Source organism: Onychostoma macrolepis, chromosome 09, assembly GCF_012432095.1.
Source record: "Onychostoma macrolepis isolate SWU-2019 chromosome 09, ASM1243209v1, whole genome shotgun sequence".
NCBI lineage: Eukaryota > Metazoa > Chordata > Actinopteri > Cypriniformes > Cyprinidae > Onychostoma > Onychostoma macrolepis.
In genome coordinates, this window is record NC_081163.1 from 18631751 (window position 1) to 18645717 (window position 13967).

At 39.5% G+C, this 13967-nt stretch overlaps 1 protein-coding gene across 7 annotated transcripts in view; it reads left to right on the top strand.

The window, feature by feature from the left end:
- zeb2a (zinc finger E-box binding homeobox 2a) overlaps positions 1 to 13591 on the top strand; it is a 51148-nt gene extending 37557 nt beyond the window's left edge. For 5 of the 7 annotated variants that reach the window (XM_058786298.1, XM_058786300.1, XM_058786299.1 and 2 more), the window contains 7 exons: positions 3508 to 3576; positions 4528 to 4716; positions 5133 to 5347; positions 6834 to 6942; positions 7286 to 9249; positions 9742 to 9922; positions 11466 to 13591. In XM_058786298.1, coding sequence (XP_058642281.1) covers positions 3508 to 3576; positions 4528 to 4716; positions 5133 to 5347; positions 6834 to 6942; positions 7286 to 9249; positions 9742 to 9922; positions 11466 to 12070 — 3332 coding nt within the window. In that variant the 3' untranslated portion in view covers positions 12071 to 13591. The remainder of the gene's footprint in view (positions 1 to 3507; positions 3577 to 4527; positions 4717 to 5132; positions 5348 to 6833; positions 6943 to 7285; positions 9250 to 9741; positions 9923 to 11465) is intronic. The other 2 variants (XM_058786302.1, XM_058786303.1) reach the window with 1 other exon arrangement.
- Positions 13592 to 13967: the final 376 nt, after the last annotated feature.

The following is a 13967-nucleotide window of genomic DNA, read 5'->3' on the forward strand; positions in this document are numbered from 1 at the left end:
GAGGTTGCATGATTCATCTAGTGTAGTTCTTCCTCTTTTTTTATCAGTGCTCTGTGGTTGTTAGAGAAGATGCACCTCAAGTCCCCTTTATATGTTTTGCTGAGACAGTGGGCTTCGAAAGATGACTTTTGGAAGTGCTTCTAATTTGCATTTGTCTGATTTATAAAAAAGCAACATATTTTTAAAATAAAATTTCCATTGCAAATTCATTCTACTATCAGTATTGCAATTTTATTGAAAAGCATTTATTTATTATTATAAAAACTATAATATTCTGATTTTCTTTTTACAAAATAACTGTTTTCTATTTTAATATATTTGGACATGTCATGACAGTGATGACAAAGCTGAATTTTGCATTACTCCAGTCTTCAGTGTCACAGGACCCTTGTGAAATCATTCTAATATGCTTATTTGGTGCTCAAGAAATATTTCATATCATTGTCGATGTTGAAAATAGCTTAATATTTTGGTTGGCAATCGTGATACATTTCATTTTTTATTTCTCAGGATTCTTTAATAGAACGTTTAAAAGGAAAGCTGAAATATAAATCATTTATAACATTGTAACATCTTGTCACTTTTAATCAATTTAATGTCCTTTCTGAATCCAAGTATAAATTTATTTATTTCTTTCACAAAAAAAAAAAAAATAAATAAAAAAATATATCTTAAAGATATCTAGTATTAAATATATCTTATATAAAATGTAGTTTTACATCAGAACTTTTCTGTTTTACATTTCTCACAAGTCCTAAAACTTTGTTTGTTTCAGGTTTTAAATGAATTAAAAATAATAATAAAAATAAATAAATAAATAATATATATATATATATATATATATATATATATATATATATATATATATATATATATATAATATCCCAGACCTTCAATGTGGTATCTGACATCTGGACCTTACTGTATTTATTACTAGACACAAAAGAACATGTTGAAAAGAAATGATGCTAAGTTGTTACGTTCATTATTACACTACTTCTTTCATCTCGCAATGTGATGACATATATAAAAAATATGCTGGATCTCAGTAGGATATGAATGTTCTTGTTTTGTTACACTATATAGTAGGGGTGTCCCCGACTAAGGATTTTCATAGTCGAATCGGAATGTTCAAATCTTGCTGTTAGTCAACTTATAGTCGAATCATATGTTTAGGGGCGGGGCCAAAATACATTACCAAGAGTCAAGTCAGACATTCAACTTAAATACTGACGTTAACACACAGGGAAAATGTGTAATGGACGCCTCGCAGATACAAACGGAGTGAATAATGTTTTATGTTTTGATTAAAAGATAGTTAACATTAAATGTCAGCGAAACCCTAAGAATTCACAACATTTTTTACAATAGTGCTCTCATTATAACGTTATGTATATGACAGTTATTAATGTTCTGCATTTCTGTTTTGAGCTGCGCACGCTGAATGACCAGTAGAATGAAGCATCTGTTAGCAGGTTTTTAATCAATGGAATTTAACTCATTTATCTCATATAGAATGTGCTTCATTATTTATACAACATAACGTTAATAAAACAAAGGTTATATGCAGAAAACGCCCCGATGCTTGAACGTGTCTGCGCAGCTCTGACTGAATTAACTCCGTTTGTTTACGCGTTCTTCACGCAACAACATGCAGAAACACGGGAACTAAACTCTAAAAATTCACAGCGTTTTATGATAATAGTGTTCCCAGTCATAGTCATTAATATTCTGCATAGTTGTTTGTCCTGCTCGCTGAAGAGATCATCACCGTACAATGAAGTACTTTACTGCAGCGACTCAACCAAATGAGTACGAGATAAATAATATATACACGATATATATAAACCGGCTGAAATGTTTTGAAATCACTTGCATCCTACCTGATCGGGAAAAAAATCCAGTCTTTCACTCTGCGTCAGTTTGAGTCTTGTTAAAGTTTTAAATCCTTTCCGCCAAGATGCTCCTCTGTCGGTCACGGATTATGGAAAGTGAAACTTAAAATCTATAATAGGGGTGGTTGGATTTATTCACGCACGTTAAAATATTTATTTAAAGCTTTTTTTTCTTTTCAGATTCTTATTTACAGCATTATCATCATAGGCTGTATATTAACTTATTGGGAGAAAACCGGTAGTTCTATGTGAAATCAGACATTGAGCACCCCCATATAGCCAAAATGGCATGATCATAACATCCTGTGAATATTCGACTGTGAGATTGGGAGTCGAATCAGGCTCCTCAAATCGAAGCATCGAATCGTCGACTATTCGGGGTCACCCCTACTATATCTATATACTATATAATCGCCTAAAGAGATATGGAACTTCTGTGTTACAGTGGTTAAGATCACACCGTTACCTCGGGGAGCCTGCAGCTACCACAAGCAGAACTGAGACTCTAATGTAGTTGCCATTTTGTCACTCGAGGAAACTGTATTTCTCTGTCATTCATACACAGTTCATTGATTTACTCAAAATGATTCTCTGATACCACTTTGGCTTCCCTTCAGCAAGGTTTTTGGTGTGCCACACATGACGTTCGGTCCTTCGTATGACCTTAAAATATCCCCATGCTAATACAGTTAATCGCTAACCTTCCCAAAGAAGTTTTAAGCCAATGTACCTCAAAGGAAAGCACAATGCTAAGAACTCAGGAGGGTATTTTCACTGGCTCCAGGCCTTGCACTTTTATCTGCACAGTGCAGAAGGAGACAATTTCATCAGGAAGGGGTTTCGCGAAGGCAAGCCCCCTATTAGCAAACGCCTTGTTTCTTTAAAACTTTTTTTCAATGAAACACGTCCAAGTCTAGTAAAGCTTTTGATGCTCAAAACATCCCTTCAAGAAGCATTGCCCTCACAATGATTTCAAACTCTGCTTTGAAAGACATCTCTTAAATGTGGTGAAAAGTGAGAGAATTCGTCGACTTTCAGAAGCTCTCTCGGTTGTCATACTTAGATAATGAGGAAGGAAGTGGAAGGCAGTTTTGAAATTAAACAGTACTAATGCAGTGAAAGCGTGTGTGTGTGTGTGTGTGTGTGTCAGGAGTCTTGAGTACCCTTGTTTTTCCCCTGCGTTGTGGTGTAAGAGGGTGCTGTATATCCTCCTTTTGTGGGGAAAGCTTATGATACTTGTGACTGCCGGTACGAAGTCACATGAGGGGGAGGGGGAGGAACAAACACAATAGCTGCAGTATATGAGCAAACTCCTCTCAGACCACCCTCCTCTCCTCCCTAAATACCTTGACATGATTTCCAAAGCCCCGCTTACAGAGAAGTGTATCATTCTCTGAGCTGCTGTCAACGTGTTTGAGATATAGCTCTTCCTGATATGTAGGGTGTTCTCTATCATTGTGATTTTTTATTTGATGTTTATCTCCTTTCATTACAATTTAACATACATTAAACATGATAATTAAAAGTGAACTGATAATGGCAGATGATTTGCTGCTGAATTGTTTTTGTTCTAGCTAATGATCATTAAATAAAGTATTTTCTCTTATTACAGAGGAGCGAAAAGCAGAGTACAACTCCATGAGCCCTGACATCTCTCTCCATGGAATTGGAAATGGTACAGGTGAGATAACTTCACAATATATTGAAATATTCATGCAAAGATACATAATAAATAAGTGTATTTAAAGAGTTTGGTCAATGCGCTAATCAAGACACCAGATCTTGAACATATTCATTATGAAATGTTTCCAGTGTAACGTCTCTTAAACTATATGTAAATGCATGCTTGGCACACATGTGAGCATGTGAGATAATGTGTGTCTATGGGAGATGGAAAGTAAACATTTTTAAGTTGAGCGCGAGTGCATGGCAAATCACATTTTGCAGCCAAATTGAGTTTAAGGGCAAAATCGAATTTGTTCAGTCTATGTACTTTCAAATTGATTACAAGGAAACAATAACATTTTCATTACATTCCCAATTTCCAGTCATCTAAAGAAAAAGTATGATTTAGAATAACTTTTGTCATTTTATTAGTTATCTACCCACATTACCTCTTTTTTTTATTGTAAGGCATAGTTCTCTTATCATCCTGTCAGTATCTTTAAGTAGTTCTCCATAAAGCATCCAAAAACCTATTGTTTACGAAAATCACGTTTAAAATCTTGTTCTGTGCAATTACACATAACACATGATCTATAATCAGATTATTGGGTCCAATTTTATGTATACGATGAGCAATACAAAGTGAGATCAGTTACCCTGGCACGCCTAATTGCCATATAACCCAATTACCCATAATGCTGGAAATGTTTAAAGCATTTTCAAACATGCAAGAGGATGCTTAAAGAGTGCTTGATGATCAAGCTGGCTCCTATTAGTCTTTGAAGTGGCCATTATGTTGTAACTTAAATAAATACTTCCACCTTGAAAGGCCTTCTAATGGTTTGGTCTCCACTACATCACACTTAAAGTGGCCAGTGTCCTAATGTTCAGCTTGGTCCTTTTCAATGACACTGAGCATCAACCACTGGATTCATTTGTGCTTTTTCTCCCCACTTCCTCTGTGCAGTTAAGGGTATTGATGCCTCTTCAGAGCTGGAAAGCTTCTTTTCCAAGAGGAAACTGGATGACAGTGAGGGACATGCAGAAAGCATTGCTGAATACCTGCAGGATACCGTTATCATTTACCCAGAGGACCCAGAGGAGGGTACACGACTGGGCACACCAGAGGCCAATGGACAAGATGAAACTGAAAATGGTAGGCATTAAACTATACATACAAATAGGATCTAACTCGCTAAGCACCAAATGCAGTTAGAAATTTGTTTAATAACTTTATTATTTTATATTCTCAAAGGGACAAAAAATATATTTTTAATAAAAATGTTATTAGATTTAATAAAAATATTTTTGTGGCCTGTAAGAGATTTTTTTTATTTTATTTTATTTTTGCATATGAGGTTGTGTGGACAAAATGCATATATTTAGTTTGTAAAAAAAAAATTCTAATGCTATTTGAATGAAATAAATGAATAACATGTTTCTGAATGCAGTGCTTTACCTATCGTTCCCTCATTGCCTCATATGGCAACTGTTTTTCCCACATATGCTGTTTTTTTTTCTCCCTTTAATCCCCCCTCCTTCACTCTGTTCACTCCGTTTAATTTTGCCCAGATCTGGCACTGAGGACGCCAGATGCCTTTGCCCAACTGTTGACCTGCCCCTACTGTGACCGGGGCTACAAGCGGCTGACCTCCCTAAAGGAGCACATCAAGTACCGACATGAGAAAAACGATGAGAGCTTCCCCTGTCCCCTGTGCAGTGACACCTTCGCCTACCGCACCCAGCTAGAGCGCCATATGGCCACACATAAGCCTGCCAGAGATCAGGTGAGACGAGGCCCACCTCAATCCGTACCCACACTCATTACTTCCTCATGCTTTTTTAGTATTATAGAAGTCTGGGTGCATTGTGAAAGATGCTGCATCTCTCATTCTGAGCCTGTTTACTTGTCCAAGGAGAACATGTTTCAGCCTGTTGATAGCTCCAGCATTGAACAAGCTCCTCCGGAAGCTCCTTAATACTTGAATCCTTCACACCGGAGCCACAGCTGTGCACTGTCATACTCCCCTGAGTGTCCGCCCACAGCCGGCCATGTGTGGGCTGTTCTAGCACATTGAGTCCTATAGGCCTGCCGACTTCTCGCATCAGCTGTTGGAAAGGAGTCAACTCAAAAGATGCAGGGAAAGCTGATGTTATTTCTGCCTTTTAGGCTGGTCTCAACATGAGCATGCTGTGAAAAATGCAGTGATATGGTATTATTTTTGAAAAGGAAACTCTATATTGCTTTATTACTGAAGGAAAATGTCCTGTGATGTCCTGTGGAAATGTTTTTGATGTGGTAAAAGGGATCTCAGTTGTTTGATGGGATTATAACAGGATATCCCGCATTTAGGCTTTCAACTTTGAACCTTAAGCAGACTTGGGCATGTTGGAAAAGAATTCGAAATACTTGCCTTGCACGCTCATCTTACTGGCTGAATCACACTCACACATATGCACACACGCATACGCACATATGTGCACCTCTTCAGACTGAATTAAACACGACCAGATGGCTCTTTTCCCGGTGATCTAGAGTATCCTAATCCTTAAATGACTTTAAGTGTTTGTTTATTTGCTCTAAAGAGGTATTTTCCTGAAGGCTTTGAACATTATTCCTAGGTTCACCTTGCTAGGTTTAGTTTTACATTTCATCACATGTATATATTTGCATACACTCATACAGAAAATGGAAACCCCAATACACATCTTAAACTGGTCTATGTGCACGAGTGTGACCGAACTTTTGAAGAAAGAACTTCACAGCACTGTACATAGTGACTATTAAACATGCACTTGTGGACACCCACACATTTTTCACAGACCTTTTGTGTCTGTGTGTGGGGTGCAGGGTGAATGCTGTTGTTTTTGTTGTGCATCTGGGGCCCACATTTGAATTTCAAATGGAGGAAGAGCACCTACGTTTAACTTTGAATGGTGAATACAGATGCAGCCTACACTGTTTTAACTAAACCCAAACAACAAGTGTTTAAAGTATGCAGGTAGTTTAACAAATAAGGTACTAGAGATAAAAGGCACCACCAATTCATCATGTAAACTTTGTAAAGATTACTTTGTAAAAAAGACTAAAAACTGTTGCTTCAGTAACCTTGGACACACATACAATGTCTGGTCTGTTTTCTGTGTTTAATTAATCAAAAAAAAAAAAAAAAATATATATATATATTTATTTCAGCATCAGAATGAACTCTATACCCTTTTGTGACTGTTTTCTACCTGTATCAATTTCTATAATCTTTCTCTCCCTTGCAGCCTCAACTGCTAAACGAAGGGGCTGGTAACCGCAAATTCAAATGCACAGAGTGTGGCAAAGCCTTCAAATATAAGCATCATTTGAAGGAGCACCTCCGCATTCACAGTGGTAAGTGTTTCTTTGAATAATATGTTACGAGCCTCCTTTCATAAGTGGCTGTGAAAAGAATGCCAATAATGTATATAATCTTATTTCATCTTATTCCAGTTTGCCTAATGGTAATTCTGTGTGGTTTGGATAGTCTGGATAGATGATGAATATTTAAAACCATAATTATATAATTATGCAAGAATTATTTTTTATTGTTGGATCGCATCATCCTATCAATCATTAAACTGATTGATGGGATGGGGAAAGAAGTTTAAAGCAATTATAAAGTAATTTAATGGAACATCACTTTATTTTTGTATTTGAATAATCAAAGTAATGCTTTTATTTATTTATTTTTAAGGTGAAAAGCCATATGAGTGCTCCAACTGCAAGAAACGCTTCTCCCACTCTGGCTCCTACAGCTCCCACATAAGTAGCAAGAAGTGCATTGGCCTTATCTCTATTAATGGACGGGTACGCCATGGAGTCAACAGCAAGCCTGGCTCATCACCAAATTCTGCTGCATCCTCCCCTGGCAGTCCTGCCTTAGCTCAGCTCCGTCACAAACTGGAGAACGGCAGGTCCTTGAGCCTTCAAGACCCATCTGCTCACCCAGACATCAAGTCAGAGCCCATAGACTTCAATGAATACCGTCTTATGATCGCATCTCAACAAGAATATGGTGGGTCATTTCTCAATGGCGGTGGTCATGGAGGTAGTCCTCCAGGGATGCACGGTTCATCTCAGAACCCCCAGCTACATCTGGGCATTGGGTCGGATTCTCATCCATTGAGCTATCCAGCGTTCCTCAACAACATGAGTGAGGTTCAAAAGGTTCTTCAGATTGTGGACAACACAGTTAGCAAACAGAAGATGGATGGCAACCCTGAAGAGATCTCTAAGCTCAGAGCATACATGAAGGAATTAGGCTCCCAGATGGAAGAGCAGAATCGGGTACTGGCCTCTCAGCAAGGCTTCCTTGGCATTGGTCACAACAGTCCCACCAAGACTATCATTGACTACACACTGGAAAAAGTCAATGAAGCCAAAGCGTGTCTCCAGAGTTTAACAGAAGATTCGAAGAGACGGCCCATAGATATCAAAAAAGAAAGACCCAGCCATGCCATGGATCTTCTATCTGAAGATAAAGCACAGGAGAGGGATGCGCAGTACGCACCATTCTCGTGTCAGTACTGCAAGGAGACTTTTTCTGGCCCTATTCCATTACATCAACACGAGCGATATCTCTGCAAGATGAACGAGGAGATCAAGGCTGTCCTCAAACCTAATGATACTGTACCAACTGGCCGCAGGGGGCTTTTCGGCTCAGAGCAGCAGGCTGGTGTGATCCCCTCATCCCTTGAGAGGAATGCCACCAGCCCAGTCAACCCCTACAAGGATCACATGTCAGTACTGAAAGCCTACTTTGCCATGAACACTGAGGCCAACTCAGAGGAATTGAGGAAGATCTCCCTGGCAGTAGGTCTTCCTCAGGAGTTTGTGAAGGATTCGTTTGTGCAATGGAAAGCTCAGTCTCATCATAGCTTCTCTAGGAAAAGATCTCCTCCCCCTGAACGAAGTGGAGAGATCAACCATGGCTTGAGCAGGGAGTCAGCATATGCCCGGTCACCTGTTTCACTAAGCCAATACGGCGACTCGACAGCAGAGATCCAAGCCATCACAAATGGGGATTCAGGGCACAAGTTGTCCAAACCGCATCAGTTTACAGGCATTAGGCAGACCAATGAAAAGCCGCTTGACTCTGTGGACCACTTGAGAGGTGAGACACCCTCACCTTTGAATCTCTCATCATCATCTTCCAAACACTCACATAGTAGTTCGTACACCCCTAACAGCCTCGCCTCTGAGGATGCCCATGGGGAACCACTGGACTTGTCTTTGCCAAAACAAGTTTCCAAGGCAGAACGGAGGCCAAAACCGAATGGCTTTTCTGTTGACCACACTATCAACTCCTCTGCACGTGAAACAGGAACAGAGCCTTTAAATCTGGCTCACATCAAGAAGGAGTTCAATGGGCCCAACAGTTTGGGCAATGAAAATCAGCTGGAGAAAAGCTCGAGCCCTATCTTTAGCATAAACCCTTTTGGTGGCGGGCACATGTACACCTCGCTTCCTCCTCATGGAGCATTCCCTCCTCCTACTTTCATGTCTACGGCTCAAGCCAGCATCCCGGGACTCAGGCCCTACCCAGGGTTGGATCCCATGAGTTTCCTTCCACCTATGGCTTATACTTACGCAGCAGGGGCAGCCACTTTTGCTGAGATGCAGCAACGCCGGAAGTACCAGCGGAAACCAGGCTTCCAGGTAAATTAAATGTTTTGGTACCAGGAAAAAGAATTCACAGTGCATACCTTTTTTTTGTTTGTTTTAATACTTTAAAAACGTGGTAAATCACATTCAAAATGAATGTCATCATGTTTTTTTGCAAAAGTGTGATTTATTTAAATAACTAAAATAAATAAATAAATTAGTTACTAAAAGTATCTATAAATTATCAAAGGTTATTACTTCCTAAAATGTTGTCTACAGAATGTCCTTGCTCTGTTACATACATGAATTCATACTACTTTGTTTACTAAGCTGAGAGAACAACCCATGTAAGTCAAGCCATATGTCCCTCTTTTTGAGACATCTTCTAGTGATAAAGGCTTTATACAGGTTACAGAGATAAGCTCTGTCCAGACTTGGGATCAAACATGGGGCAGGGGCTGTCTCTTCCTAGGTGGCAGGTTAGGATTAGGATTTGTGGCAGGTTAGGATTGCGTCAAATGTGTCTAAACTCTGTTTCTTTTGCAGGGGGAGCTACTGGACAGCGCAGGGGACTATCTGTCAGGGCTAGAGGACCTGACAGACAGCGAGTCGCTGCTCGCCCGGAAGAAGATTAAGAAGACTGAAAGTGGTATGTACGCGTGTGACTTGTGCGACAAAACATTCCAGAAGACCAGTTCCCTCCTAAGACACAAATATGAGCACACAGGTATATCACATTTAGACAACTCTTTTTTTTTTACCCTCGTCCATCCCCCTCCAAGTAATCCCCTTTTACCACATTGTGTTTTTTTCTTGTTTCTTTCATTCCTTTCCTGCTTTAATTTTTTTCATACCTACTTTTTTTTCTGTCCATTGCCATATTTTTGTTGTACATTTCAAACCCATGACAAAGGTGTAACGGTTTTCTTCCTTTTGACAGGCTCAAAGGGGAAATATTTTAAAATTAGCAGGTGACACCAATGATATTTACAGCTATTATCCAGCTAAAATGTACAAAAATAGTTACTACTTTAAATGGCAAACGCACACACAACCATTTCTCATCTACGCATTTTGTACAATGAACCACAAAAATAAAATCTCACATAGCTTTTAATTTGAGCATTTGGACCACCAGTCAATATGGAGACACATTGTCAGTGCAGTTTTGTTGGCAAGCCAACATGGCGCAGTATGCCAGGTGTGTGAAAGCCTGATGTGTGCGTGGCATTTCTACGCCACAATGTGACCTACCCTCCTGGGGGACTCCTCTCTTTCACACGTTTGCATCATCCTCACTTACATTCTTCGGTCGGAATGCATAGAGAGGAATCCGCTGTCTCGTCTATTTTTGAACTTGATGAGGGGAGGTGGGGAAGGGGACCATCTCAGGTATGGCTGCTATGGAAGGTGTTGCAGGCATGCCAGGGCTATTCATGGCCAAGAATATAGTACATCTGTTCATGTGCTTGGTGCTGATGGCGAGTGTGTGGGTTTTTATGGCAAGTATGTTACTGGTGGAATGACTGAATGCCAAATGGCAGGTCCCTCCTACTTCACTGATTAGAGTAGAATTCATTTCCTATTTTCTGAAAGTAAACAATGTGAGCCAAGTTGGCAAAAGAGGAAGGTGTTCGGGAGGTGAGGCGTTTGGTGTATGCGTTACACAAGGCATCACGAGGCAAATGTCTTATCTAAGCATTTTCGAATCCCGAGACATGATGTCATAAACTCTGTCAGGGATGCTGACTCCCTCACTTTCACCTTGTGCGGCATGGAGCGATAATCACCTGATCTTCTTGGCTGCATTCAGAACAGTCACAGACAGCCTCAGAATAGCACCTCAGGACTGTGGCTTCCCCCTCACCTCCCTGCACTGTTTTGGTAACATCTAAAATAAACCGGTGGGGTTTGTCGCTGCTCGATATGAAGGGGTTTTCAGTTAGGACTTTCTGTTTTTTTTTTTGTTTCTTTGTTTCTTTGTTTCTTTTACCCAAACTAATCCCGAACATGAAGATTTTTTTTTACAATTTTTTTAATATAATTCAATCATAAGGTACAAGTAAGGAGGGATATGTGTGGTTACTTGAAAGTTGTGTCTTAGCAATATGTACTAAATACGTTTTACCTTACATTTGACGATAATGCAAACAATGTACTGAAATATATTTGAAGTTTGTGCATCCTCCACATAAATTGCTTTTTATAGCTTTAAGATGTTACGGATGCTGAGCTAACCTGTTGGCTCCTCTCTCTTTGTGTCTCTGCAGGAAAGCGGCCTCATCAGTGCCAGATTTGCAAGAAGGCCTTCAAACACAAGCACCACCTCATCGAGCACTCGCGCCTGCATTCAGGCGAGAAACCCTATCAGTGCGACAAATGTGGCAAGCGCTTCTCCCACTCTGGCTCTTACTCGCAGCACATGAACCACCGATATTCCTACTGCAAACGGGAGGCGGAGGAGCGCGAGGCCGCCAAACAAGATAGCCACGACAATGGCGGACCCTTGGAGCCCACGGAGCTCCTCATGCGTCGGGCTTACCTTCAAGGCCTCGGGCCCCTGGGCTTTTCGGATCCAGAGGACCAGACCGAGGACATCACACGAGAAAACTCCATCTTGAGAGATGGTTCTGAGGGCGGTGCCAGGGAGGCAGAGGAGGCATATCCGGAAGTGACTGACAGGCAAGAGACAAGGTTGGCTGAAGAAGAGGAAATGGAGACTGAGGGGCAGAGATTTGACACTCGGAGCCCTGATGGGACAGCAAAAGATGAGAAAGAGAGCGAAGTAATGGGAGGGACAGAGGACGAGAGCTCGGAAGAGGGGAAATTGACGAGCAAAAGAAATCCTGACGGCGAGAATGAGGATGCTGATTAACTACTGCATTTCGGAATAAGCTTCCTGTATTCTATGTTTTCTTTTTCCCTCAAGCTTGCATTGCGCCCTTCTTCCACCCTTTTGGAGGGACTTTGAGCCAGATTCTCATTTGTACCACACTGCCACGTCTTGGTTATCTGAGTGTGCGCCTGAGGCTTGCACTCATCGATATAAAGAGTGGAACTCCAAAATCAGGCATCAGAAACTAGGCTGGAACATGAAGGAATCCATATTATGCAAAAATACAAGTGATAACGATTGTCAGGATAAAAATAAAAGAAAGGTTTTTAAAATGTACAGAGTTTTCAGCCAGAAAGCTGTGCGGTGCTGATTTCCGTATAACTCCTGTGTTTCATTGTGGTCGTAGCACAAGCCTGGAAATTGCACTCTGAAAAAAGAAAAGTATTAGAAAAAAGGAAAAATAAAAAACACAAAAAATAAAATGAACAAAAAACTCTTAGGTAAAAAAAAAAAGCATTGCCTATATGTACTTATACTGCGCTTGAAGACGCAGTAGTGTGTCAGTGTTATATTTCATTATCACTTACTGTGATACCCTTGGTTTTACCTTTCTTTTCCTGACCAGCCATCCAAGTTTTGGCGTCTCACCATGGCTTTTTTTTATGAAGCGACTTTAACTAAATAATACCTATATGATTCTTAAACGTACAAAGTCTTAAAGTTGGCCAGGGGTGGATGGAAAGAGTTTGGGTAACTGTAATGACGAAGGCTCATTGTATGAGGCGACGTCAGAACCCCTGTGTTTTTTTCGTTCGAGAAAAGCCTTATATGCAAACCCTTTCACCTGTGTTTTCTGCAAGTGCCATCCTTGTACAGTATAAAGCGAAGTCAACTAGTGTTCTCTTTGCACCTGCTTTAGTATTAAACAAAATATTTCACCTTGTCGTTTGAAATACCTACGTCAGTATTAGTATATCTAGACTGCAGTTGTTTAGTTTACATATTGTTTGTGCAATTTTCTGTATTTTTTTAAGACCATCTGTCAGTATTATCTTGGTTTGTTTTGTTTTGTTCAATACAAAATTCATTTTTATTTTAAACTACCATTTTATTTATGTGACTCATTTTATATTTCCTAATTATATTTATTTCATACTGTAGTGTACAGTATTATAGTTCCTTGATATAGATATATTTTAGTAAATAAGGATCCTTACAAGTGGAGCAAATTTTACGTAAAGAGAGCATTTATTGTATCTGGAGCGATTGCTGTGAATTGCTCTTCATACTACACTTACCTGATGAAGGAGAATCTACAATTTGGGAACTTTTGATACAATATTGTGAAAACACTGTATTTTTGACTGAAAGGAAAAAAATTCCACTTTATTCATCTTATTTGTTTTTCCTTTTTTCCCTTTTTTAGCTACAGAAATAAAGGGGGGCTGTGGTTGTTGGGATTTTTTGAAATGTCTGTTGAAGTATAATTTAATTTTTAATTTGTAATTTCTCTTGAAAATGACCTTGCTCGAATAAATGTAGCCCAATTTAATTTTGAAAGCCTGTGTAACATCTCACTTAACAAGTCACTTCAATTTCCTCACAATCTGACAGATATCAACACTTTTAATTTATTATTTTAAATACAAAATAATAATTCCCATATATCCAGGGGGGAAAAATTCAAATAGTTGGCAGTTTAGTATCTTTAATGTATGCGTGTGTGTGTGTGTGTGTGCAATAAGTAGTGTCATCCATATTATAAATCACCTCCATGAACTGGAGAAAAATAGCTATCAAACATCAGACTTTAATATTCCCCGGTATCATTTTCTGTGCTATCATTTAATTAATTACTGGAACCTTTACCTTTTGATGTGGATTACACATAGCAATATAATCCACCTTATCAAAGTCTCTCACAGTATGATAGCCT